General features: G+C 45.5%; 1 protein-coding gene across 1 annotated transcript in view; it reads left to right on the forward strand.

The window, feature by feature from the left end:
• Nucleotides 1-24,585, forward strand: part of DLG5 (discs large MAGUK scaffold protein 5) — a 3,463,687-nt gene that overhangs the window by 573,466 nt on the left and 2,865,636 nt on the right. The window contains exon 5 of the mRNA XM_044055764.1: nucleotides 15,730-15,873. Coding sequence (XP_043911699.1) covers nucleotides 15,730-15,873 — 144 coding nt within the window. The remainder of the gene's footprint in view (nucleotides 1-15,729; nucleotides 15,874-24,585) is intronic.

Below are 24,585 nucleotides of genomic sequence, written 5' to 3' on the forward strand. Positions count from 1 at the left end.
TTGCAGAAGATACCTCCACTTTATAGCAGTTTCAACTCATTACCAATTCCCTACACTGCCCTTTGGCTTATCTACTGCGCCCAGGGTATTCACAAGATGCCTGGCACCAGTAATTGCATACTGCAGACAGAGGAATTCAAATATATTCATACCTGGACGACTGCCTTATTCAAGCAGAAAGCAAGGACATTCTTTTAAAACATCTGGCGTTTGTAAAAAACTTACTAAGTTGCCTAGGGTACACAGTAAACGAAAAGAAATCAAAACTAGTGCCCTCACAAGACATAATATTCCTGGGTGCCAGCTTAAATACAACAGCCCAGATGGCTTATCTCACGCCAGACAAACAAGGACAACTGACTCAATACTTCAAAATGATGGCAACAAAGACCCAACTCCCTACAAGAAAAATTCTGCAGGCCTTGGGATTCATGGCATCTTGCATACTACTAATTCCATTTGCAAAACTGCATATGAGGAAATTACAGTGGTACCTGAAAAGCGTATTGACTCAACACAGCCACAGCTTGGAAACAATGATACCACTCATTCCCTGCATTCAACAGGAGTTTCTATGGTGGGCTCACGCATGTCACCTCAACAAGGGTCAGCCTTTCACCTTACCCACAGCCAGGCAAATAATAACAACAGATGCATCGGATTATGCCTGGGGAGCACACATGGCAGGACAGTGTATTCAGGGCAAATGGTCTGCAGATCAAATGCATCTCCACATCAATCAAAAAGAGATGCTAGCTGTACAAAATGCCCTAACAGCTTTCAAATACCTCCTACATCCAGGACAACTTCTAATAAAGACAGACAACACCACAGTGATGTGGTACATAAACAAACAAGGGGGCACACATTCCTACTCCCTATGCAGGCAAGCAATGACCTTGTGGAACACAGCTCTGACCTACCCAGTTCAACTACAAGCACAATTCTTGCCAGGAAAGAAAAATACATTGGCAGACGAACTAAGCAGAAATATCATGGATCCTCACGAGTGGAAACTAGATCCCAAGTATTCACAATGATAATTCAAAAATGGGGGAGCCCAGACATAGATCTGTTTGCCTCCCCCCAAAACTACCAACTACGGAAATTTTGCACAAGGACATACCACACACTAGCTTGGAAAGTGGACACCCTCTCATTCAGTTGGAAAACATTAACAGTGTATGCCTTTCCTCCACTGCCTCTTCTGGCAAAGGTGCTCCTGAAAGACAGATTAGAGAGGCCACAAATGATACTCATTGCTCCAGACTGGCCACGCCAACACTGGTATCCAATATTAAGGAACATGGCTCAAGGCCCACCATGGATCTTACCTCAAATTCCTCACCTGCTGACTCAGCAAAACAATAAGATTCTACACAGCCAGCTCAAGGCTTTAAATCTGGCTGCATGGCAGATTACCTAAACAACCAGTCAACACTTCTCTCTAAAGCTGTTATGGATGTCATTCTGGAGGCTAGGAGACCCAGCATCAGGAAAACCTACTCAGACAAATAGAAAAGATTCTGCGCCTGGAACCAGGCTAAAGGCCAAAATCTTCTTGTCCCAAATATTCCTCAGATTCTGCAATATTTAACTGAGATGTTGCACAAAGGCCTTTCATTTTCATCTATTAAGATTCACGCTTCAGCTATTTCAGCTCATTACAACACGGATCCTCCTATTTTTTCACATCCATTACTAAGACAGTACTTCAGAGGGGTTAAGAACATAAGACCGCACCGGAGAGCACCAACACCAACTTGGGACCTCAATTTTGTTTTGGAAAAACTTACACTACCGCCCTTTGAACCAGCCTTTTCAGACGATTTACAATTTTTATCATGGAAAACTGCCCTGCTGCTAGCAATAACTTCAGCATGAAGAGTCTCAGAGCTACAGGCCCTAATGGCAGTGGAGCCTTTCATCATTTTTCATCAAGACAGAGTTTCTTTACGAACTAACCCTTCCTTTATGCCAAAGGTGGTATCCAGTGTGGCTCTAAACCAAACCATTCATTTACCCACCTTTTATCCAAACCCCCAGAATAAAGGGGAAAGGCTCCTACACTCTTTGGACATTCACAGGCAATTACGTTTCTACTTGGATAAAACTAAGGCTTTCAGAAAATCTGACCAACTCTTTGTAGCCTATGCTGCAGGATCACAAGGAAAGGCTATCTCAAAACAGACCATTTCAAAATGGATAGGACATTGTATCCATTTCTGCTACACACACAATGGGAAACCTGTACCTGGTAACATTAGGCCCCATTCCACCAGGGCTACAGCAACGTCACCAGCCTTCCTCAGAGGGGTACCAACCAAGGATATTTTGGAAGCTGCAACTTGTAGTTCAGTGCACACATTCACCAAACACTATCACTTACCTCTATACTCTAAGACTAGACCTGGCTTTGCCACTGCAGTTCTGCAGGGCCTACTAGCTTCTCCAAACCCTGTTTAACTCTACCACCCATCCTTAGCTTTGGGATTCAACCCGTGTGTGATGACTGCAGCAGTGTAACACGATGAACATAGTACAGTTTTGTACCTACCATAAATGTAGATGTTCGAGTGTTCACACTGCTGCAGTCCAGGTTACCCTCCCTCCATCCCCTCTGAACTAGCTGAACTTTTCTATACCTTTCTATCTGATACAACCTTTGTGGTGTATTTGCTTGTAACTGAAGGTATTCTTTGTATTTTCTTTACATGTTTCATTGGCAATATGTATTGCCCACCTACTGGGGGGGCACCTGACATCTGGGGCAAGAAAAACTGAAGAAAATGGTGTTGGATGCCTCTTATATACCCCTGGCGCACTGACGTCAGGGAAGAAGCGACAGCAACCGACGCTGGACCAAGAATTTGGAACTCTGGCCGACTGCGGGACCGCCTGACGGCAGGATAACTCAAGTGTGATGACTGCAGCAGTGAAACACTCGAACATCTACATTTATGGTAGGCACAAAACTGTACTTTTCCTGTGATGACCAAGATTTACCCTTATCTACCTATGAGGATTCTGATGCTGAGGACTCTATTCCCTCTGCCTTCCCCTCCAGAGGATTTCTCTTTTGGTGAAACCTTGCATACTCTTAGGGAGCATTTTCGTTGGGAAAGTCAGGATTACTCTGATTTAGAAAAGAGGCTCAGGGATTTCTTACTCCTGCCCCAGCACAGGCCTTTAGCTATCCCTCCTGTACTAGACATTGTTGATGATGCCTTTTTGGAATCTAGCTTGGCCCCTGACTCTCTACCTCCTGCTCCCAGAAAACCTGATAGATATTACAGGGTTTCTGAATCTCACAAGTTCCTTTTCAAAAATCCTACTGCGGATCCTGAGTCCATTTCACAGGGACCCAAGGGCATTAAGGCTACTACTGCAAAAAATCCTACCCCCTCTGATAGAGACTCCAGGGCGCTGGATAGATGGGGTAAGAAGGTATACACGTCTGCAACCTTGGCCATTAGGGCCTTAAACTGCCAGTTTCATATGTTAAAGTATCAGCGGCATATTATTGAATTGCTTAAACAGAAAATGATGTTGATTCCTGATTGTGCTGAAAGTAAGGATTTACAGGATTTAATGCATTCTTCTGAACAGGTTGGAAAACATATTTTGCAATGTGGTTTTGATTCACTAGAAGCATCTTGCAGGGCTGCTGTCACTGGGTCTGTACTTAGAAGGCATGCTTGGCTTAAGGAGCAATCCTTGCCAGATCATGTTAAAGCTAAATTACTGGATGCTGCCTTAAATCAGGACCGCCTGTTTGGTAACAAGGCAGAAGAAGTTCTTAAAAAGATGGAGGAAAAAGCTAAATCTATGCAAACTGTTAAATATTTCCTACAAGTACAACCTCCAAGGTTTAGTAGGCATTGGCCCTCTAAGAATTGGTCCTTTCCTGCCTCTTCCAGGCCTTCTCAGTCCAAACCCAGATCCAGCAGAACACCCAGGCTTCATCCCAGGGTATGGACAGGACTAAGCAGTGGGGGCTCCCACTTCCAAATCTGGGAGTAGTAAAACTCCCCCTATGGTAAACTGCCTCAATGACTTAACTTTAAAACTTCCAAGCACTACTCAACCGACTGCCCCTTTGGGTGGAAAGATTGCTCTGCAGGCAAAAAAATGGGAGCTCATTACCCAGGATAAATGGGTTTTAAATATAGTTTCCCAAGGATAAAGATTTAACTTCCACATGTTACCAACCCCAAACGGTTGGCCAGTTCTACCCCCAAATCAGTGGGCAGAGGCTCAAAAGCAAGTACTCTCCTTCTTAAGCATAAAGGCTATCCAGACTGTACCAGAAGAGGAAAAGGGACAAGGTTTCTACTCAAGACTTTTCCTGGTACCCAGAAAAGACAACTCATGGTGTCCTATCCTGGACCTGTCTACCTTAAACACTTTTTTGGTGATTTCAAAATTCAAGATGCTAACTCTTCACCAGTTGCTTCCTATGCTAGGCAAAGATGCCTGGTTGTCAACACTTGATTTAAAGGAAGCCTACCTGCACATCCCAATCAGGGAATCTTGCAGAAGATACCAACTTCAAAGCAGGCTACATGCACTATCAGTTCTCTGCACTGCCCTTTGGCTTATCTACTATGCCTAGGGTATTCACAAAGTGCCTAGCTCCAGTCATTGCATTTTGCAGGCAAAGAAATATTCAAATATACCCATACCTGGACGATTGTCTAATTCAGGCAGAAAGCCAGGACATACTTTTGAATCATCTGGCATTTGTACAAAAGGTGCTAACTTGTCTGGGTTATACCATAAACGAAAAGAAATCATACCTGGTACTGTGTCAACAAATTATATTCCTGGGAGCAAGCTTGAATACAACTTCCCAGATGGCTTTCCACATGCCAGAGAAACAAATTAATGTGACAACCTACTTCAAACTAATGGCCACAAAAACCCTGCTATCTGCAAGGCAAATACTGCAAGCTTTGGGGTTCATGGCCTCCTGCATTCTTCTAATTCCATATGTAAGACTGCATATGAGGAAACAACAATGGTATCTAAAAAGCCTATGGTGTCAACATTCTCAGGATCTAGAAGCAATGATTCCTATTATACCTTGCCTACGGTTAGAGTTCCTTTGGTGGGCAGAGGCCTGCCACCAAAACAAGGGACTATCATTCACTCTACCCCCAGCCGCCCAAACCCTAACAACAGATGCATCAGACTATGAATGGGGGCTCACCTGGCAGGGAAGTGCATTCAGGGCAAATGGAACCCAAGTCAAATGCACCTGCATATCAATCAAAAAGAAATGTTAGCTGTACAGAATGCTCTGACAGCCTTCAAGGACCACATCCGTCCAGAACAGATAATGGTTAAGACGGACAACACCACTGTTATGTGGTACATAAACAAGCGGGGGGAACCCATTCTTACCCCCTCTGCAAACTAGCCATAGTGCTGTGGAACACAGCCTTGAGCTACCAAGTGCATCTACAGGCTCAATTCCTGCCATGAAAACTAAATACACTGGCAGATGGACTAAGCAGAAACCTCATGGACCCACACAAGTGGAAACTGGAACCAAAGACTTTCAACATGTTGGCAAACAAATGGGGGAGCCCAGATATAGACCTGTTTGCCTCCCCTCTGAACTACCAGTTGGACAAATTTTGCACAAGGACTCCCGACAAACAAGCTTGGAAAGTGGATGCTCTGTCCTTCAGCTGGAAAAATCTGTCCATTTATTCTTTTCCTCCTCTGCCTCTCCTCTCCAAAGTGCTACTAAAGATCAGACAGGACAAACCAAGGACGATATTGATTGCACCAGACTGGCCATGCCAACACTGGTATACCCCCTCTTGCGCAATGTGTCACTGTTGGCCCCATGGCACCTGCCCCAGACTCCTACCCTATTGTCTCAGCAGAAGAACCAGATCCTGCACCCTCAGCTTCAAACACTGAACCTAGCAGCCTGGCTAATTACCTAATCTCTCCTTTACCATCCTGCAGTAAACCAGTGATGGATATTATTTTAGAGGCAAGGAGGCCTAGTACTAGAAAATCTTATGCTGAAAAATGAATAAAGATTATGTGCCTGGAACCAATCTCGATGGATGGACACAGCAGCATCCAACTTACCTCAGATTCTTCAATACTTAACTGAGATGCTTCACAAGGGCCTTTCTTTTTCCTCCATCATAATTCATGCCTCAGCCATTTCAGCTCATTATAACACAGAACCACCCCTCTTCTCTCATCCACTGCTCAAGCAGTTCCTCAGAGGGGCCAAAAACTTAAGACCACCCAGGAGAGCCCCAACTCCAGCCTGGGACCTTAACTTTGTGTTGGAGAAACTCACTCTTCCTCCTTTCGAGCTAGCTGCAAGTGCAGATTTAAAATTCCTTTCTTGGAAAACAGCCTTCCTTTTAGCAATCACTTCAGCAAGAAGGGTATCTGAATTACAGGCCCTTATGGCAGTGGAGCCTTTCATCATCTTTCTTGCGGACAGGATGTCCCTCAGAACCAATCCCTCCTTCATGCCCAAGGTGGTATCCAGTGTGGCTCTTAATCAGTCCATTCATTTGCAAACCTTCTTTCCTAATCCACAGAACAAAGGGGAACGGATACTGCACTCCTTAGATGTGCACAGACAACTTAGATTTTACTTGGACAGGACTAAACCTCAAAGGAAATCTGAACAACTGCTGGTGACATTTGCTGCAGGGGCAGAGGGGAAGGCTATTTCAAAGCAAACCATTTCTAAATGGGTAGGCCATTGCATTCATTTCTGCTATAAGCACCATGAAAAAACCTATCCCACAGGGGATCAAACCCCATTCAATCAGAGCTACATCTACCTCCACAGCCTTTCTCAGAGGTGTACCTACCAGGGACATCCTAGAAGCTGCTACCTGGAGTTCTGTACATACTTCCACCAAGCATTACCATTTGCCAGTTTTCTCTAAATCCAGAGCTGGCTTTGTCACTGCAGTCTTGCAGGGCCTTATAGCTGGTCCTAATGCTATCTAAATTCCTCCTCCCATCCTTAGCTTTGGGAATCTACCCAAATATGATGACTGCAACAGTGCAACACGAAGAACTTAGTACAGTTGTGTACACTTACCATAAATGTAGATGTTTGAGTGTATTCACTGTTGCATTCCTGGTTACCCTCCCTCCAGCCCCTTGACTTCTATTTGCTATACCTCTACTCTCATTTACTATGCTTAAAAGCTTTTTGGTGTATTTGCTTTCTTGTTGGCAGTATAACCTTGTGTGTGTGTGTGTGTGTGTGTATATATATATATATATATATATATATATATATATATATATATATCTGTATATAATTTTATTGCTTCCCATTAAGAGGGCACCTGACATCTGGGGCAAGAAAAACTGATGTAATGGCTTCGGCTGCATCTTTTATACCCCTGACTACCTGACGTCACGGAAGAGGAGACAGAAACCGATGCAGGACCCAAGACTTTGTTAATCAGGCCAACTGAGGGCTACTGCAAGCAGATAACCCAAATGTGATGTCTGCAACAGTGAATACACTCGAACATCTACATTTATGGTAAGTGTATACAACTGTACTTTCTCCGTTCTAACATACTAGCTTTAAGTTGTATGTTGCATTCTCTGCTTGTATTGTTTACACCAGTTTATTGTTTTACCGTAGCTGTTTTCTCAGTAGATGTGAAGAAAGCACTGGTTGTTCTGTGTTTACATGGAGCATGGGTTGGCAGATACTAGGAACACCTTGATGAAGACATTTCTCTCGCACACAGGGACCTTCATAGGCTGCAAGGCGGACCTGGAACATGACTGATTATGCTGAATGCACCTTTTGAAGATGCAGTGTCAGTGACGAATAACTCTGATAGCTGTACTTTGCTTATTTTTGAAATGTATTTATTTAGCAGATTTTGTTGTCACACCTTGGCAATCTGGTTCAAGTGGGAAGATTACACTAATGTCTAGCAGTCACACTTTCAGCATTTGGATCACTGTTTTAAACTGGACTTTTTAGTTATGGACTACAAAAGAAGCTTTTGCATGTTTTGTATGCTGTAAAGTAAGGTGGTGTAGACTGGAGGGGAGTACCCCGTCTATTTTGCTTCGCTTTGTCTGCTTTGACGTTTTTTTTTTTTTCTGAAAAGATGTTGCTCAAGTAATACATTGTGTGCAGTTTATAGTACTTATGTATACATGTTTGAGGATGATGGCAGTATGCCAGCTGGCACTCTCTTAAGAAGGTAATTGCTTGGACTGTAATTTGCTTTTGCAGAAATTATCATCATAAGTCTTTTTGAGTGTTTTGTGTAACACCTTTGCAGATTGGGAAATTGAAAGAGAATCTTGATGCCACAATAAAACCAGATTATAGCTACGGCAGTTGGAAAGTATATCTTTTGAAGTCTCTATGGAAAGGGAACTTTATGTACTTTTGTAGACTGCTTCTGACATGCATCAAAGTTTGTAGTGTTGATTTAAATATATTTTCAGAATATTTAAAACACTAGTTTTAATTATGCAATGCGTACCTTTGGCTGTAATCATTTCCTCCTGTAATACCTCCTCTTTTTTTTTTTGTTTATTCCATTTAATTCGTTAACCAGATAAGTGGGCTTTTCATCCACGAATCAGGTCATATAGTGTCTTGTAGACTTTGAAGAGAGATCTCTCTCTCTCTGTCTCTTACCACGCCATTAGTGACCTGGTTTTCCCCGGACCACCTGTTTCCCATGAAGTCCAGTACCTAAATCTTCTCCAACGGTTAAGTAAAACATGGTGGAGAGACAGCTTTATTACCAGCATCTCCCAGTTTTGTGGAATAAAGTTCCCCCGCATGTTAGGCAGTGCAACTCGCTGTCTTCCTTCAAATGTAACCTAGATAACTGGATGTGATCCACAAATTTACTCCAGTACTGACTAGTATGGCCCTCCTGGAAGGAGGAGTGTGCTGGCAAGGCTTGAATGGTCATAAAACTCAGTGATTTTGGAAATATCTGTGAATCTTTGATTAAAGTAAACAATCAGGTACCATGTGCAAGGTTGTTTCAGATAAACATTTATCAGTGAACAGTGGTATATTAGAATGTTAAGTTATCTCTCTCGCCTTCATTCTTGCTGGTTGTTTGGTTGGGTTCAGAGCTGACCCTCGGCTCCGACTCGGGCCATTTTGTAAAGCTCAAGAGGTACTTACTGGCTCGAGGCCTCCCTATATCCCACAATGCCTGGCGCTAGACCCCCAGATCTCGTTTGCCGCTTCAGCTACGAGGTTGCGCTTCACTGGCTCAGGTCGTATTAATCTTTTGCATTTTTAGTAGTTAAACTTTTAGTGTATATTTTTCAATTTTTTTGTTAAATCAGAGTAGTACTGTAGACTAGTCTTAGTTTTCCCTGTGTTTTCTGACCCTTAGGAAACTTGTTTTTACTTAGAGAGTCCCCCCCTCCCCCATCTCCCTAAGTAGGCCGTTTAAGTTAGAGGCTATCCCCTTCCCTTTTATATTGTTTCATTTTGCACTAGTCTAAAATTCATCCATCGGTATTCCTTTTTTCTATAACATGTCAAAGGACACCAAGGTATCAGGGTTCAAGAAGTGTGACTCGTGCTGTCAGAAAATGTCTCTGACAGACGGTCACACTTCTTGTGTTTATTGTTTGGGTGCCCTACACCTGCAGGACTCTTGCTCGGTATGTCATGCCTTTAGCCCGAGAGTCCTGCAGGAGCGTAGGAACAAGTTAATTCTCAGGGGGTTACTAAAACCCGAGGGGTCTCCAGCAAAGTCTCAGCCAGTGAAAACCCCTAAGCCCACCAAGCCGTCGGCTCCCAGTACGGAGCCGTCGCCAGGTGGAGCGTCTGCTTCAGTTAAGTATCAAAATCTCTCTCGGCTCCGACCTTGGTGTCGGAGCCGTCAGGGAGCCGTAAGCGATCCAGGTCGCCATCCCTGGAGTCGATTCGCTCGGCTCCGGGATCAACTTTGCTACAGTCTGAACAGAGCCATAGGTCCCACTCTTCTTGGTTCTCCAGGCTGTCCGATCATGACTTGGAGAGAGTGGTTAGTAGACTCCTCAAATCGCAGGCCCTGGCTAAAATGTTAACTAGCCTTCCTCTTCAGGCTGTGGCAGCTCCTTTTTCGGAAGTAGCTCCTCCTCCGACTCCTCCTGTCAGTTCGGAGCCAGAGCTTGTTGGGGCTCGGATCCTGGAAACGTCGGCGCTGATGCTTCCCCTTTCGGCTCCTTCGTCGGCTCCGATTTCTTCAATGGTTCCGTCCTTGGAGGGATCAGAGCTCCGAGACTCCCTTGTCGTCTCTAAGGGGGCGAGTGGCATCGGACCCTTGTCCGACCCCGTTCTCCCTCTCGGAGCCTCGGCGCAGGTAAGCTCGGCTCCTACATCGGGCTCAGAGCTGTCCCTTTCGGTGCCAGAGAGGATTCCCGGCTCCTCGGAGCGGGGGCCCTCTTCTCTGCCGGACAGGGGCGCCTTCGGGGTCTTGAGGAGCGTGCTGACTTCTGAGTTTGCACCTCGATCAGCCCCTTCAGCTCCTCCCCCCAGGGTGCCTGCTTTGGTCTCTGCCTCTCCTCCAGACCCCAAGCGAGGGGATCAAATGCTCCAGGTCACCCCACTGGGTGTATCTTCCTCTTCCGAGGCCTCCCCTGAGATTTCAGAGGAGCCCCCTCGAAAGAGGAAATGTAAGAGGAAACATGTTGACTCCCCAGAGTCGGTCACATCAGATACTGACTTGGAGGATTCGGAAGTGTCCCCAAAATCCCCCTCTGAAGATGTCTCTTTCTCAGACATCCTTGAGATCCTTATGCAGAGGGGGAACTGGTCTGCCCTTAACCCTTCTGAGGACGAGTCGGTATACTTGGATGTGTTTGGTTCTCGCCCCTCCACCTCCTGGGTGTCTCCGCCTTTCGATCCATTAATGGAAGTGGTGGCTCGGAAGGCGTGGTCAGCTCCGGACACACTGGAACCAACCTCCCGCAGGCCCACTAAGTTTATTACGGCCCCTTAAGATAAACAGTTTCTGACAAAGGGTGTCCCCGTTGATGCCATGGTGGTAGCAGCTGCCACGAAAAAGGAGTTGGCTGACACTTCTGTACCTGTCCATCCCCCTAATAAAGAGTCCAGGAAGATGGATAGATACGGGAAGCTGATGTTTTCCTCAGCGACCTTCTCCATCCAGTCGCTGAATTATTTGTGCCACTTCACCCGTCTTCAAAGGGATCTCCTCAAGGAGCTAGGAGATACCCTGCAAGATGCATCAGCTGCGGGGGCTCAAGACAAGATAAACTCCCAGCTGGCGACTCTTATTTCTATTGTTAACTCCTCCATGCGGCTCATTTCATATGCGGCTGATGGGGCGAGTAGAGCCGCAGGCACAGGCGTGGCTTTGAGAAGACATGCCTGGATGCGGTTATGTAACTTCGCTGATCCCTTCAAGGCGTCTTTCACCAACATCCCTTTTGATGGTTCGCCTCTGTTTGGACCTCAGGTGAAAGATACACTTACCAGGTGTGAGCAGGAAGGCAACACTCTCTCTGCCGTGGGAGTCCGTTTTTCCACTCCCTCTAGACCATACCTTAAGGATCAGAAGAGTGGGAAGATGTGGTTCCGGAAACCCCAGGGAGCCATGCCTGACACACGTGGTGAGTTTCCCTCCAGAGGCAGAGGAGGGAACAACAATAGACGCCGCCCGCGGGGCAGAGGGGGTCCGCAGAATCAGGGCAGCAGAGAATCTTTCTCTGACAAGCCCTTCCAGCACCCCTGAGGGGCTGCCCGGCTGTCCACCTTCGGAGGCAGTCGGGGGAAGGTTGTCTCTGTACCCAGAAGCCTGGCATCTCATCACTCGAGACAGATGGGTACAGTCTATCATATCCGGAGGTTACAAAATCCCGTTTGTCCACACTCGCTTAAAATCAAACAACCCCATCCCAGATGTTCCACCCAGTCTAAGGGAACAGGCAGTACAAGAAATTTCAAGACTCCTAAAAAACGGGCCATCCCACAAGTCCCAGCAGACCAACAAGGATCCGGAATTTACTCAAAGTTCTTTTTGGTACCAAAAAAGACAGGGGACTGGAGACCCATTTTGGATCTCAGCAGACTAAACAAGTCTGTTCAAAGAACGAAGTTCCGGATGGTCACGCTTCAGTCCATTCTACCCTTTTTGGGTCAGGACAATTGGATGTGCTCCATAGATCTTCAGGATGCGTACTACCACATCAAAATGGACAGGTGTTCCAGAAGGTTTCTCCGCTTCCGGCTGGGAGCCAGTCATTACCAGTTCAGAGCCCTGCCCTTTGGTCTCACCACAGCCCCCAGGGTGTTCACCAAATGCATGGCAGTGGTTACCGCTCACCTGAGATGGCAAGGATTCCAGGTGTTTCCATATCTAGATGACTGGCTCCTTACTGCTACCACCAGACATCAATTGCTGAGATCCAGGGATTATACCATCCAAACATGCTCCAACCTAGGTATCTCAATAAATTTCAAAAAGTCTGCATGGTCACCTTGTCAGTCTTTAACCTTTATAGGCACAAGATTAAATATGAAAGACCTGTCCGCAAGACTTCCAGTAGACAGAGTGGCAGACATTCGCCGACATGTACAGGTATTATTAGGATGCAGAAAGATTCAGGCCAGATTCGTCCTAAAAACCTTAGGTCTCATGGCAGCAGCGATCATATTAGTTCCCCTGGCTCGTTTTCACATGAGGATTCTCCAGTGGATGCTTTTCACCCAGTGGTCCTTTCAACAACTTCCTTTATCTCACAAGATAATAATCACACAGTCATGCAAAGACCACTTGGCTTGGTGGATGGTCTCTCCATCAGTACCCCAGGGCAGACCATTTGTCCTTCCTCCTCCAGTTGCCACGGTGACCACGGATGCCTCCCTGATCAAGTGGGGGGGGGGGGGGCATTTTCAGGGCAGGACTGTCCAGGGCACCTGGCAACCCCACGAGTACCACTTGCACATAAACGTCTTGGAGATGAGGGCGGTGCTTTTAGTGTTGCAAGCTCTTCAGAACTCTCTACCCACTGGGACCATTGCAGTTCAGACAGACAATATGTCTGTAGTGTGGTACATCAACAAGCAGGGCGGAACCAAGTCATATCCCTTATGTCGAGAAGCACTCAGACTATGGCAGTGGGCGATCTCCTCTCAACGGTTTCTGACAGCAACGCACATCCCTGGGAAGTCCAATGCCATAGCGGACAGGCTAAGCAGAGCTATTCTTATGCCTCACAAGTGGTCTCTCAACCGGACAGTAGCGGACAGAATCTTCCGCAAATGGGGTCAGCCTTGCTGCGACCTTTTCGCAACTCCTCTCAACAGCAAGTGCGACAGTTTCTTCACTCTCTTCCCTCTTCCCGGACACTCCCCCAGAGACGCTCTAGTTCACGATTGGCCCCAGGGACTTCTGTATGCATTCCCACCCTTTCCACTAATTCCCAAACTAATTCAGAAAGCTACCGTGCTGGGTTGCAGGATGATTCTCATTGCCCCCTACTGGCCTCAACAAATCTGGTTCCCATTCCTGCATCGTCACCTTCTAGAGCAGCCTTGGAATCTGGACCCAGTTCCGGACCTCCTGATCCATCAGTCGGGCGGACTGCATTAGTCTCTCAACCTCACTGCTTGGTTGCTCCACTTCCAACCTTAGGCAGGCTTCCCAGTATTTCCAGTTCAGTGCGTGAGATTATCCTTTCTTCGCACAAACCTACAACCAGGAAGACTTATGCTAGTAAGTGGAAATGTTTCTCTTTCTGGGCAGAGGCTAGAAATATAGATTCCTTCACGGCCCCAGTCCATAACGTTCTGGGCTTCTTAGCAGAACTTTTTCAAGCGGGCTCCTCGTCGGCCACCATTAGAGTTCAATTAGCGGCAATCTCTAATTTCCATACGGGCCTATCAGAAACCAGCATCATGTCCCATAAGCTTTGCAAAGCCTTTCTGAAAGGATCAATCTTGCTCAAGCCTCCAGTGAGAGATCCCCCACCTCCGTGGGACTTAAATTTGATCCTAGCTTCCTTGATACTGCCTCCCTTTGAACCGGCAGCTTCCTGTTCCTTGAAATTGCTTACTTGGAAAACCCTCTTTTTGGTGGCCATTACTTCAGCGAGGAGAGTTTCTGAACTTCAAGCCCTTTGTGTTCGTCCTCCTTTATTTAGTTTTCCATAAGGATAGAGTTTCACTCAGGACTAATCCTTCGTTCCTTCCTAAGGTCCCCTCCGAGAACAATTTGAATCAATCCATCGATCTGCCAGTCTTTTTTCCAAATTATTCCAACAAAGCTGAACACAAGTTACACCAGTTGGATGTTCATAGGCAATTACGTTTCTATTTGCATAGGGCTGAGCAACTAAGGAAATCAGACCAACTCTTCCTGTCCTATGCAGAGGGTAAGCAAGGTCGACCAGTGTCTAAAGTAACCTTATCCAGGTGGTTCTCCTCTATTATTACCCTTGTCTATCAGTTGAGGAATAAAGAACTCCCTGCTAAACCTAAAGGCCACTCTACTAGGGTTTTAGCTATGTCAGTAGCTTTTCAATCAAGGCTACCTATGGGAGCCATTTGTGCGGCGGCCACATGGGCCACCCCTCATACCTTCATTTCACATTATAAATTGGATCTGGCCTCTAGGAGCAGAGCTGATTTTGGTTCCACTGTGCTCAAGAGTCTGTTCCGATGAGCCACCCAGGACTAAGGTGCTAGGGACGCTGTCCCAACCAGCAATTATGAAGGCGAGAGAGACAACTTAACATTAAGAAGTTATGTACCTACCATAACGTTCCATGTTAGTTGTCTTCTTCTCGCCTTCTTTCTTGCGTCCCACCCTCCATCCCCCTAGCCTAGATGGACCGAGAAGAGTCCTCCTACGAGTATTGTCACTGGCTGAGTCTTTACCGTTTTATGTCATCTACCTTTTTCTTCAGCCCTCTAGCTGAAGTCTTGCTTTTGGGAAAGTTGTCCTCTTGTATTGTTATGGTGTTAGGTCCTCCAAACGAGATCTGGGGGTCTAGCACCAGGTATTGTGGGATATAGGGAGGACTTGAGCCAGTAAGTAGCTCTCGATCTTTAGAAAATGGCTGAGTCGGAGCCGAGGGTCGTCTCTGAACCCAACCAACCAACCAGCAAGAAAGAAGGTGAGAAGAAGACAACTAACATGGAACGTTATGGTAGGTACATAACTTCTTATTTTCAGCTAACTTTTGAGTAGATTAAGGACTTTGAAGTAGTATTAACTAGTGTATTAAATTTCATTTATATACAGATTCCATTCATGTTCAGCAAGTTTGTTTTTGCATTTGAAGTTGTCATAAAGTAAGGTATATATAAGTTAACAGTATTAAATTATTTGAAAAAAATAAGTTGAAGATATGTCTAAAAAAACTGGATGGAGCCTTTAGTCGTGATTGGATGAAACAAAATTGATAAAGACAAGTGATACTGATATGTACAATATCAAACAATTTGCAATGACTTTTAGCTGCAGATGTAGTGCATGTAGTTCGTATATTTAGTGAAATAGAACTAAGAATGCTGGAAACCTGAAGGGGCACACTATGAAGGAATATTGTTGGAAACATGCAGAGAGTGGGGATTCTCATATATTCAGTTTTCTGAAAGAAAGGAAGGAAGGAAGGAATAGCTGATAGAGTTGTTGAGAAAGCATCTGTTGGTTCAACTCACTGACTCGATGTAGTGTTTGAAACTGAACATTGTTTCCTTCACAGGCCTGCTCCCAAACCAAGCCATGACTACGAGCGCCTCAAGTCGCAGTGTATGAAGGCCATGTCTGACCTACAGTCATTGCAGAACCAGCACACCAAGACCTTGAAACGCTGTGAAGAGGCAGCTAAAGAGGCAGACTTCTACCAGTAAGTTTGAAATGCATACAGTAGAGTATTTGTGTGGTTCTAAAATGCATAGATCACATGCCTCTGTTTTAAAGTTTAATAGTATACAACTGTTTTGCACAAGTGTGCATGTTATAGAAAACACAGATGTTTGCAGTTCTGTTTTTCTTTCCATTTTTTACAGATGTTTTCTAAAGTAGTTTTTTTGCATTACTTTTTATTTTTATGTACTGCAGAATGACTTTCTGTAATAGTGCTTTATGTAGATCTGGCCCAATAGCATTGTTGGCTGGTTTCTGCCTGCAACTTAGTTTTTCTTAACAGTTCAGTAATGAAGGGCAAGTGGAGCTTCCAGTGACAAACTTTCCCTTGACTGTGCTGGGTGCAGTAAACTGCTTGGTCAGGTGGCAGATGGAGCTCATGGTCTGATACAGTACTAGGCAGATAAATGTGAAGAAGCAAACATGATGACATCAGAGTGCATATGTAAATGCACACTTTTGCTTGGCATGTTGTCGTCATTGCTTCAGTCTTCCTCGCAGGAAAGAGTAGTAGATGTTCTTCGTGTTTCACTGTTGCAGTCATCACCTGTGGGTTATCCCTGCTGTGGTAGCCCTCAGCCAGAGTCACTGTTTTTTTGCATTGGCTGCAGTCGCCTGTAGTATGACGTCAGGTCGTCACTGCTATAAAGCAAGGCAGCCGACGTCATTATATCAGTCTTTCTTGCTGTGGAGCCCGTAGCAGAAGCAGTAAGCACAAGTGCCGGTCAGTCGCTACCAGAGTTTGAATTTCAGCTGAAAACGTTTAACGCTAAGTACCCCATTTGAGACCCTTTTTTCTTACACTAACCGAAGTCCGAAAAAGTTAACAATTGTCTTGCCTGTGAAAAGCAGATCCCACACCGAGAGTTTCATTCTTACTGCATCACTTGTTTAGGCCCAGACCACGATGTCCCTCATTGCTGGTTCTGTGCCCTTTTAAATAGGAGAACCATTCGGCATAGAGCTTTTATTGTAGACAGTTATTTTCATGTTCGTCTTCGTATTCCGATATGGTGTCCATCAGCCAACAATCCGTGGACATTCCGAAAAAACACAGAGATAAAGACAGACCTCACAAGGCTAAGCCTTCCGACAACTCTACTGCTAAGCAGGTCGTCAGTTCTCCGGAATTCATTGAGGCACTTTTGCAGCCCTTGATGCCCAATTAGATATCTATGCAGGCCTCTACCGAGACCCTTTCAGAGTTTGGTATGCCGCAAAAATCTTCTTTGTCTTCCGACTCTTTGGCTGTCTTTCCATCGGTTTGGTCCAGAGCCGCAACGGAAGCACCAGCTTTCCAGGAGGCCTTTCTCACTACCAAAGCTAGACAACAACTGACGTCTTCTCATCCGACTACCATTTCTCTCAGACCGATGGATTCTCTCAGGCCTAGAAGCCAGGCCACTCCTAGAAAATTTGTTTATAGCCACCATCTTGCTCTTGCTCTACCAGACTAAGCACAAATGGTGGAGGATCTCATCTCCCTTATCCGAGGTAGTCAGGCCACAACTTCTAAAAGGAAAAGGCACCCTTCTCCAGAAATGATTGCAGAACAGGATTCTGAGGAATCTGACTATTCAGATTTTGAAGAGGAACAGCAACCACTCACTGCTTATGAGGATTCAGATGCAGAGGAATCCATCCCTTCTGCCTCCCCTCCAGAGGACCTTTCCTTTGGGGAAACCCTTCCCACCCTCAGGGAACATTTCCAGTGGGAATCTCAGGACTTCCCCCAGTCTAAGAAAAGACGTAGAGAGTTTCTGGACTTGCCCCAACACAGATCCCTGGCCATCCCCCCTTTTTAGAAGTGGTGGATGATGTTTTCCATGAATCCAGCTTAGCCTCTGACGCTCTCCCACCTGCTCCCAGTAAACCTGACCGGTATTACAGAGTACCGAATTCTCACAAATACCTGTACAGAAATCCTGCTGCAGACCCAGAGGTCATTACACAAGAATCTAGAGGAGCTAAGACTAGTTCTGCCAAGAATCCTATTCCTTCTGACAAGGATTCCAGAGCTCTGGACAGATGGGGTAAAAATGTATACACCTCTGCACCCTTAGCTATCAGAGCACTCAACTGTCAGTCCCGTATGTTAAAGTATCAACCACACACTTTGGAACTATTAAAACAAAGGTTTTCTACCTTTCTTGACTGTGCCAACTCAAAAGAGTTAGCAGATTTACTGCACTCTGCTTGTCAAGTGGCCAAACACTCATTACACTATGGATATGGTGCCCTAGAAGCTTCTAGCAGGGCAGCAGTGTCAGGATCTGTCATTAGGAGACATGCATGGCTGAAGGAATAACCTCTTCCTGATCATGTCATGTCTAAACTAATTGATGCACTCCTGGATAAGGACCGCCTGTTTGGAGTAAAAGCAGAGGAGGTGCTTAAAAAGATGGAAGACAAAGCAAAATCTATGCAAACAGTAAATTATTTATTTCAGGTTCAACCTCCCAGGTTCAGCAGGAACGTTCCCTCTAAGCACTGGTCCTTCCCTGCACCTAGCAGACAGGGCCAGGTTAATCCCCGCAGGGACAGACCATTCAGATCCCTATCCCACGGCCAGCAGAGAAGCAAACAGTGGACCACTTCCACCCCAAAGGCAGGGAGTTCTAAGCCACCCTTCTTTGGCAAAAACTACCAATGACACCCCCTCCCCTTCTGCCCTCCCTTCACTCATCAAAAGCTAGGAGGAAGGCTCTCCCTCTTTATATAAAACTAGCTCTCTGTAACAAAGGACCAAAGGGTCTTAAAGATCATTTTTCAGGGATACAAATTCCCTTTAAGTGAACTCCCAATTCCAAAAGGGTATCCAGACTTGCATCCAAATCAGTGGGCAGAGGCATTGAAACAGGTCCAAACTCTTATATCCCAGGGGGCAGTAGAGCCTGTCCCCGCAGATCAAACAGGCAAAGGCTTTTTTTCCAGACTACTCCTTGTTCCCAGAAAATAGGGCACTTGGCACCCCATCCTGGATCTATCCATTCTGAACACCGTCCTGGTGGTCAAATCCCTCCAAACGTCCCTAGAGTTTGTGACGACCGTGCCCTGGCCCAGAAATCGATGCCTCAATCCTCACCACTAACACCAGGGAGGTTGTCTCCTAGAAGAGAAAAGGATAACTAATACACACAGTAAAGTACAGTTTCCCTTAAGTGCATGCAGAGATTGCAGTCAGTTTGGGGCTGGTTGCTCCCTTGCTCTCCAGGTCCCCAATAAGACTCCCCACTGGCACAGCTATAGGGCCCAGATCTCAGCCTAGCTGGCAAGCTAACCTCCAGTACCCTCTCTGTCCAACCAGTGCTTCGTGTCACTGCCCAGGTAGCTGACACACCACACACACACACACACACACACACTTTGAGAAGAGGTTATACAACCACACAGACCCTCCTAGGAAAAAGGCTGGCACAGGTTCTCCAGCTTTGCCCCTTTACCCAGGCTATATGGTAGTAATTACTGCCACCACCAGCTAATAAATATCAGCTACTCAAAGGCCCTTAAAAGGGTGTCCAATTATTACTGTGCAATATTATTATCCAATGGTAGTATGACTAACAGTCAAGGCTTACTTTAGAGTGGCCTATTACAATAACCTCTATAAATATGCAATGTACTCTAGAGCTTATCTCTACATAAATCCGCCACAGGTAGAAGATTTTAAAAATATTTAATAATAAATAATTAAAACACAAGACAAAACTACTACACCACATATATATCTAAGAGTTCAGAGATCACACAGAAACGTAAAATAATACAGTAGGACAGGTCTGATTTCAAAGAAAAATATCTAATTAATCTTTACTAACTTTAACTATTCCTGCAAGAAATCACAGTGCTAAAACTTACATGTGAGCACAAGGTAGAGTGCTGATAAATAGATATCCAAGATCAAAATGCTTTTTAGTCTCTTGTGAGAAATAGTATTTAAACATTACTAACAAACATGTCTCTAAGGCACTCCCCAAATTACATCATTTTTGACATTTAGGTTTTCCCAGTATTCATATTGCATCATCTTAACACCTGGTCTGAGTTCTCAGGCCACAAACTGCATTATTTAGCAATCTAACACCTCCTCAAAAACTTACAATACAAGACCTTTCACATGTATATGCTAGCAGAAACCAGAGCAATAAGGGACCTTCCACATCTAAATCCTAGTCATAAACGTTAGCCTTAAAACAATGGGCATGAAATCTACATCCAGCCACCCTGGAGACAAATTCTAACATGAAAGGGTACAACATGCTTCACTGGGCCAGTAGAGTGCAATGTTGTCACATATTTTGCAGTTCCACATTTCACAGTATTCTTTACACTCAATAAACATGCCTGTATTTTACATTTATTATCAAGAAAACAAGCCTGTATTTTACATTTATTTATACAGTTGATAGAATTATGTATCAAATTCTATTTGACTAGGCTGGCAGCCTTCACCCATCTCTCCCCAGTCGTCACATCTCTTCCCCCCCGGGGAACTCAAGCAAGTTTTTCAAGTGCCCCTTGAGAAACATCGCTTGAGAGTGTCAGGTTTATCTGGGTGTACCTCACCCCATTCCCTGTCTTGAGAGCCCATCTGCATTGGCATTGCTACTCCCACTGCGGTGCTGCACTGAGATGTCATATGCTTGCAACCCCAGACTCCAACTTAGCAACTTGGCATTTTGCTGACTGGCTCGGTTTGATGTTTGATCATGTTAGAGGGTTGTGATCTGTCATCACAGTGAATTTTCTTCCATACAGATAAGGCTGAAGTTTTTGTAGTGCCCACACTATAGCTAGGCATTCCTTTTCTACCGCTGCATAGCATTCCTCCCTGGGTTGGAGCCCACGACTGAGATAAACCACTGAGTGCTCTTCTCCCTCTGAAGAAATCTGGCTAAGTACAGCCCCTACCCCATAGTTTGAAGCATCCACCTGCACAACAAAGTCTTTGCAGTCTGGACGGGCTAACACAGGGGGTCCTCCCAAAGCTTCCGTAAGCTTCTGAAATGCCTGCTCACATGCTGGGCTCCACACTGCCTTGTCTGGCCTGTTCTTCCTTGTCTGGTCTGTAATGGGAGCAGCTATGGTACTATAATTGGGAACAAACTCTTTGTAGTACCCTGCTGTCCCTAAGAATGCCCTCACCTGCTTTTTGGTAACAGGTGCAGGCCATGCCTGAATGGCTTCCACTTTGGCAGGTTCTGGCCTTATCTTACCACTCCCCACTCTTTGTCCTAGGTAGGAGACCTCTGCCATACCCACCTGACATTTGCTCGGCTTAATGGTCAACCCTGCCATCTGTAGTCTGCCTGGCACCTCCCTGACATGCTGAAGGTGCTCTTGCTAGGAATGACTGTAGATAGCAATATCATCCATGTAAGCAAGGGCAAACCCTCCTGCTCCTGCTAAAATATGATCTACCAGCCTCTGGAAAGTCGCTGGGGCATTCTTCATCCCAAAAGGCATCTTTGTGAACTCATACAAGCCAAAAGGAGTCACAAAGGTTGACTTCTCTCTAGCACTGGGTGCACGGGCACCTGCCAGTAACCCTTGGTAAGATCAGTGGTTGTAAGATACTTAGCCCCACCCAGCTGCTCTAGGGCCTCATCTGTCCTAGGCATGGGGTAAGCATCCGCCTCTGTGTGACTGTTTAATTTCCTGTAATCCACACAGTACCTGGTGCTGCCATCCTTCTGTGGCACCAACACCACTGGTGAGGCCCAGGGACTGTTGGACTCTTGAATCACCCCTCGATGTTCTTAGTGTTTCACTGTTGCAGTCATTACATTTGGGTTATCTGCTTACAGTAGCCCTCAGTTGGCCTGATTAACAAAGTCTTGGGTCCTGCGTCGGTTGCTGTCCCTTCTTCCATGATGTCAGGTTGTCAGGGGTATAAAACATGCAGCCGACGCCATTGCATCAGTCTTTCTTGCCATGCGGTGCCCGAAGCAGAAACAGTCCGCAAGGGCCGTTCGGCTGACTCCTGAAATTTTCGTTTTCACGTTTCAGAACCGAAGTCTTCAACTAAAACTAAGTACCCCATTGGGGAAACTTTTTCTTGCTCCTTACCAATGTCAGTAAAAGTTAATAATTGCATTACTTGTGGAAAGCAAATACCTCACAAAGATTTTCATTCGTACTGTATTCCTTGCCAAGACCCTGACCATGACGTACCTTGCTGTCGGTTTTGTGCTTTATTTAATCAGCGCACTATACGTCCTCGGTATATTTTCGCTTCTAAATATTTCAGTTCTCGGTTTAATTATCCAGAAATGTCGTTGGTTAGCCATCCGACTACCGGGATTTCGGAAAAACACAAAGAGAAAGACAGAGACAGGCCGTTGACGTCCAAAGCTGCCGACGATGCTTCTCCTAAGCCAGTCACCAGTTCATCGGTACTCAGTGAGGCATTTCGCAGCCCCTGATACCCGCTAGTTCTGATTCACAGGCCTCTTCTGAGACCAATTCGGAGTCCGGTATGCCATGAGATGCTTCAACTGTGGAACCTGCGGATGTTTCTACCTTGGATGGGTCCAGAGTCGCTGTGCAGGCACCGGCTTCTGAGGGTGTATTCAGGTCTACGGACTTGCATATTAAACCGACGCCTCCTTCTTAATTTAGGCCAAAATCTCAAACCATGTGCCCAAGCCGCATGCTCAGGCCTCTATGCCTAAAAAACAAATGATAAGAATGGCTGAAGATCTTATAACTTTAATCAGGGGAAGCCAACCTCCCCCTTCTAAGAGACCTAGGACTGAAGTTGTTTATGAATCTTCTGAACAAGATTCTGATTTTTCTGATTCTTCTGATGATCTGGAGTTGCCCTTATCTACTTATGAGGATTCTGATGCAGAGGACTCTATTCCTGATGCTTCCTTTCCAAAGGATTTTTCTTTTGGTGAAACCTTACATCTTAGGGAGCATTTCCACTGGGAAAGCTAGGATTTTTCTGATTCAAAAAAGAGGCTTAGGGATTTCTTACTCCTGCCTCAGCATAGGCCTTTAGCTATACCTCCTGTACTAGACATTGTTGATGATGCCTTTTCAGAATCTAGTTTGGCCCCTGATTCTTTGCCTCCTGCTCCCAGAAAACCTGACAGATATTACAGGGTTCCTGTTTCTCAGAAGTTCCTTTTTAAAAATCCTATTGCGGATCCAGATACTATATCACAGGGACCCAAAGGCATTAAGGCTTCTACTGCTAAAAATCCTACCCCCCCCCCCCCCCTGATAGAGACTCCAGGGTGCTGGATAGATAGGGTAAGAAAATGTACACTTCTGAAGCCTTGGCCATTAGGGCTTTAAACTGCCAGTTTCATATGTTAAAGTATCAACAACGTGTTGTTGGATTGCCTAAACAGAAAATTATGTTAATTCCTGATTGCGCTGAAAATAAAGAATTACAGGATTTAATGCATTCTGCTGAACAGGTTGGAAAACATACTTTGCAATGTGGATTTTATTCATTAGAGGCCTCTTGCAGGGCTGCTGTTACTGGGTCTGTGCTCAGAAGGCATGCTTGGCTTAAGGGAGCAATCTTTGCCTGATCATGTTAAAGCTAAGTTGTTGGATGTTCCCTTAAATCAGGACCGCCTGTTTGGCAACAAGGCTGAGGAAGTTCTTAAAAAGATGGAAGATAAAGCTAAATCTATGCAGACTGTTAAAGATTTCTTACAAGCCTCCTAGATTCAGTAGGCACTGGCCCTCTAAAAATTGGTCCTTTCCAGCCCCCTCCAGGTCTTCTCAAGCCAAACTGAGACACAGCAGGAACCCCAGGTTTCAGTCCCAAGGGACACACAAGACTAGGCAGTGGGGGGTTTCCGCACCCAAACCTGAGGGCAGTAAGACTCCCCCCTATGGAAAAACGTCTCCATGACTTGCTTTTAAAACTTCCAAGCACTTCTCAACTGAATGCTCCTTTAGGCGAAAAGATTGGTCTGCAGGCCAAAAACTGGGAACTCATTACCCAGGACAAATGGGTTTTAAATGTAGTGTCCCAAGGATACAGATTTCATTTCCACTCATTACCAACACCAAGCAGGTGGCCAGATCTACCCCCAAATCAGTGGGCAGAGGCCCAAAATCAGGTACTCTCTCTCTTAAACATGGGGGCTATTCAGTTGGTACCAGAAGAGGAAAAAGGACAAGGGTGTTCTTCGTGTTTCACTGTTGCAGTCATCACGTTTGGTTTATCTGCTTGCAGGTAGCCCTTAGTCGGCCTGATTAACAAAGTCTTGGGTCCTGTGTCAGTTGCTGCCCCTTCTTCCATGATGTCAGGTCGTTAGGGGTATAACAGATGCAGCCGATGCCATTACATCAGTCTTTCTTGCCGTGCGGTGCCAGAAGCAGTTCACAAGTGCCGGTCGGCCGACTCCTGAAATTTTCGTTTTCGAGTTTCAGAACCGAAGTCTTCAACTAAAGTTAACTACCTTGTTGGGGAAACGTTTTCTTGCTCAAGACCTAGAAACAATGATTCCTGCCATACCTTGCCTACACCTAGAGTTCGTTTGGTGGGCAGAGGCCTGCCACCAAAACAAGGGACTACCTTTCACACCACCCCCTGCCGCCCAAACCCTAACAACAGATACATCAGACTATGCATGGGGCGTTCACCTGGCAGGGAAGTGCATTCAGGGCAAATGGAACCCAAGTCAAATGCACCTGCATATCAATCAAAAAGAAATGTTAGCTG

Source organism: Protopterus annectens, chromosome 14.part0 (assembly GCF_019279795.1).
Source record: "Protopterus annectens isolate FY-2018-M chromosome 14.part0, PAN1.0, whole genome shotgun sequence".
NCBI lineage: Eukaryota > Metazoa > Chordata > Ceratodontiformes > Protopteridae > Protopterus > Protopterus annectens.